We start from the raw sequence: 2,527 nt of genomic DNA, 5'->3' as shown, positions 1-2,527 counted from the left end.
CAAATTGAATTTCCAGTATTTCATGTGTTACAGAACATATAAAAACATTTAAAATATTTTTTGGTTGTTTGTTTCATGTGTTATTTCTCTATCAGGGTAATAATTTGATCATTTAACTGAAAATTCATGGTATTACAATGGTGAACGTATGAATTTGGCAGTTTCATAAAATTATTAGGATACATGAGATTACAATATATGGTATCATTGGAGTTAAAAGCAATTGTTAGGGGATAATTTTTATAAGGGAGTCCTTATGGAGCTTTCTCGACTCCTCCTTCGTTGGCGGTGTAATAATTTGTGTTGAAACAATATAATACGCATGCCCATTGCAATGCCCGGGCAATTAACTAGTAATAGTAGTTGATGTAAAAAGAACTAGTAATAGTAGTACATGTGGTTTTAGCGTTTTGTGTTGCCTTCTCTCCTCCCAAAATATTCCTGCCGCCAACAAGGTTAATCTCCTCTCCCGTCAACCTCCGGCGTCGCTCCGACACGGTGCGGGAGGGGAGGGTATCCCTGCCACTGTTGTCTTTTTAAAATCAGCACAAAAACAAATCCACATAAAAGAAATATGTGCCAACACGTCTTTCATAGTTGAGTGATAACATTGTGGGCTTATTAATTTCGAGGAGTTTTCTCATCGAAATGACTATAGACTCCTGATGTAGTTACACAAATTCATATCCTCGGTGGCTAGCTAACTACAGCGTCAACAGCTTCGTTACATCTAGAGTGATTGCGCACTGCACACCAAACTCGAAGTTCTCGGCGTCGAACGGAGATTTCACGCCTGCCTTGAGGAACTCGTCATCGCAATATTGGGGGATGTCCAGCGCGGAGCTGAGGCTTGTCACCGCGTCTCCCAAGTTGCCCGACGAGATGCCCTTGGCAGCCTTGTCGAACAGGCCCACGGCCCCGGAGTACATATTGTCGCAGTAGGCGATGACCTGCTGGATCATCTGATCCTTTTCCCCGGCCTTCAGGGTGGTGATGCGCTTGCGGGTGTCCATGGCCGTTGCACTGGCGATCCCAGTGGCGATGATGGCGAGGCCGCGCTTGTCCGCAGTGGCGCTATCCCTGTTGGCCTTGAAGAACTCGATGCAGATGTCGTAGGTGTCAGCGCCGCCGAAGCGCTTGCACGTGTCTTGTAGGACGGAAGCAGTGGACGAGGCAAGAAGCATGAGGAGTGTGAGAAGCGAGAGAGCTTGGGATGGCCTCATGGTTTTGCTGCTACGACTTTTCTTGGGTTTCTGAGATGTTATCTGTGTTGAGATTGATCTATCAAACTGTAAGTGGATGGTATATATAGAAGATTGTCATCTAGAACAATAAGCACAGATATATATCAATGAATTCCGAAGGACCTTGGCAGAACAATAAAAAATGGCTACTATTAATTAACATTTATTGCTTGCTTATCTATCAATAAATATTTGATACTTATAGTATTGATCAAATTAGTGTAAAACGAACGGTCCAGATTTAAACCATAGAATGGAGACTTATAAGATCTTTCCAGATTGTAGTCATTACTCGGTTCCAATATATGCAGCGGGCGGCATACAAATGTACCGTATGAAGCTTCGCTGTGGACAAGCCATTAAGGTCTACCCACAAAAAAAAAAAGATAAGCCATTAAGGTCAAAGCTTCTTCAACCATCCTCTCTTTTCAATTTATGTACAAGCGCCACTAGAGTCCATAAACTTAACGAATATTGGCAGGAGCGGGAACCTGTGACGCTTCCACAATTCGAACACCTATTGCAGGCAAAACGGTTGAGTATATATGGTACTACCTCCGTTTCGGTGAATAAGTCATTCGCGTAGTTCTAGGTCGACGATTTAATTATTTAAATATGTATTATATGTGACAAAAAATATATATTTAAAAACTACATCCGTGTAGAAATCCAGTGATATACTTTTCATGACATATAACACATATTTAATTCCTCAAATCGATGACCTAGAACTACGCGAATGACTTATTCACCTAGACGGAGGTAGTATGTGCATATTGTGTATTGAGCCCGCCTCCTAGTTTGTTGTATAGTTGAGGTTCGTGGCCTACCTTTGTACATCATATATACGTGCCTATGCACGAAGAGCAATACATCGTGCAATCATAATCTCATACATGGTATCAGTTTCCTAGGTTTATTTCTCGCTTCCACATCCGCCGTCGCTGCCGCCGCGCGTCTCCTTCGCGCCGCCGTTGCTGTCGCACGTCTCCTCTGCCCCGCCGCCGCCGCGCGTCTCCTCCATGCCGCCGCCGCCGCCTCGCCGTCGCCGCTTCTACCCGATCCTTCCGCCTGCCCACAGTCTCCAGCCGCCGGCCGCCACGCTTCTTCTCTTGACCGACGCTGCTCTCCGGTGCCTTCACCATGGCAGGTCCTGCTCTTGCGCCACGGGCTGTCCCGTCTCATCCACAGGTCTGCGTGCTGCTGCTATCCGCAGGTCCGCCGGTGATCAGAATCACGTGGATTTGTTGATTCCTTTATTACGAGTTCCACTTGATCTATTG

At 45.3% G+C, this 2,527-nt stretch overlaps 1 protein-coding gene across 1 annotated transcript; it reads right to left on the bottom strand.

The window, feature by feature from the left end:
- Positions 1 to 564: 564 nt before the first annotated feature.
- Positions 565 to 1,284, bottom strand: LOC119352084 (pectinesterase inhibitor 12-like). Its single transcript, XM_037618821.1, has one exon. It carries the CDS (start codon positions 1,221 to 1,223, stop codon positions 705 to 707), a length of 519 nt encoding a protein of 172 aa, XP_037474718.1. The 5' UTR covers positions 1,224 to 1,284; the 3' UTR covers positions 565 to 704.
- Between the last annotated feature and the right edge of the window lie 1,243 nt (positions 1,285 to 2,527).

Source organism: Triticum dicoccoides, chromosome 2A (assembly GCF_002162155.2).
Source record: "Triticum dicoccoides isolate Atlit2015 ecotype Zavitan chromosome 2A, WEW_v2.0, whole genome shotgun sequence".
NCBI classification, from domain to species: Eukaryota; Viridiplantae; Streptophyta; class Magnoliopsida; order Poales; family Poaceae; genus Triticum; species Triticum dicoccoides.
Note: the sequence above shows the minus strand (reverse complement) of the source record. Positions and strands in the feature narration are given on the sequence as shown.

Bases quoted from the DNA above. Each gene is read 5' to 3' on its own strand.
- LOC119352084 (XM_037618821.1), bottom strand. From the start codon at position 1,223: ATGAGGCCATCCCAAGCTCTCTCGCTTCTCACACTCCTCATGCTTCTT.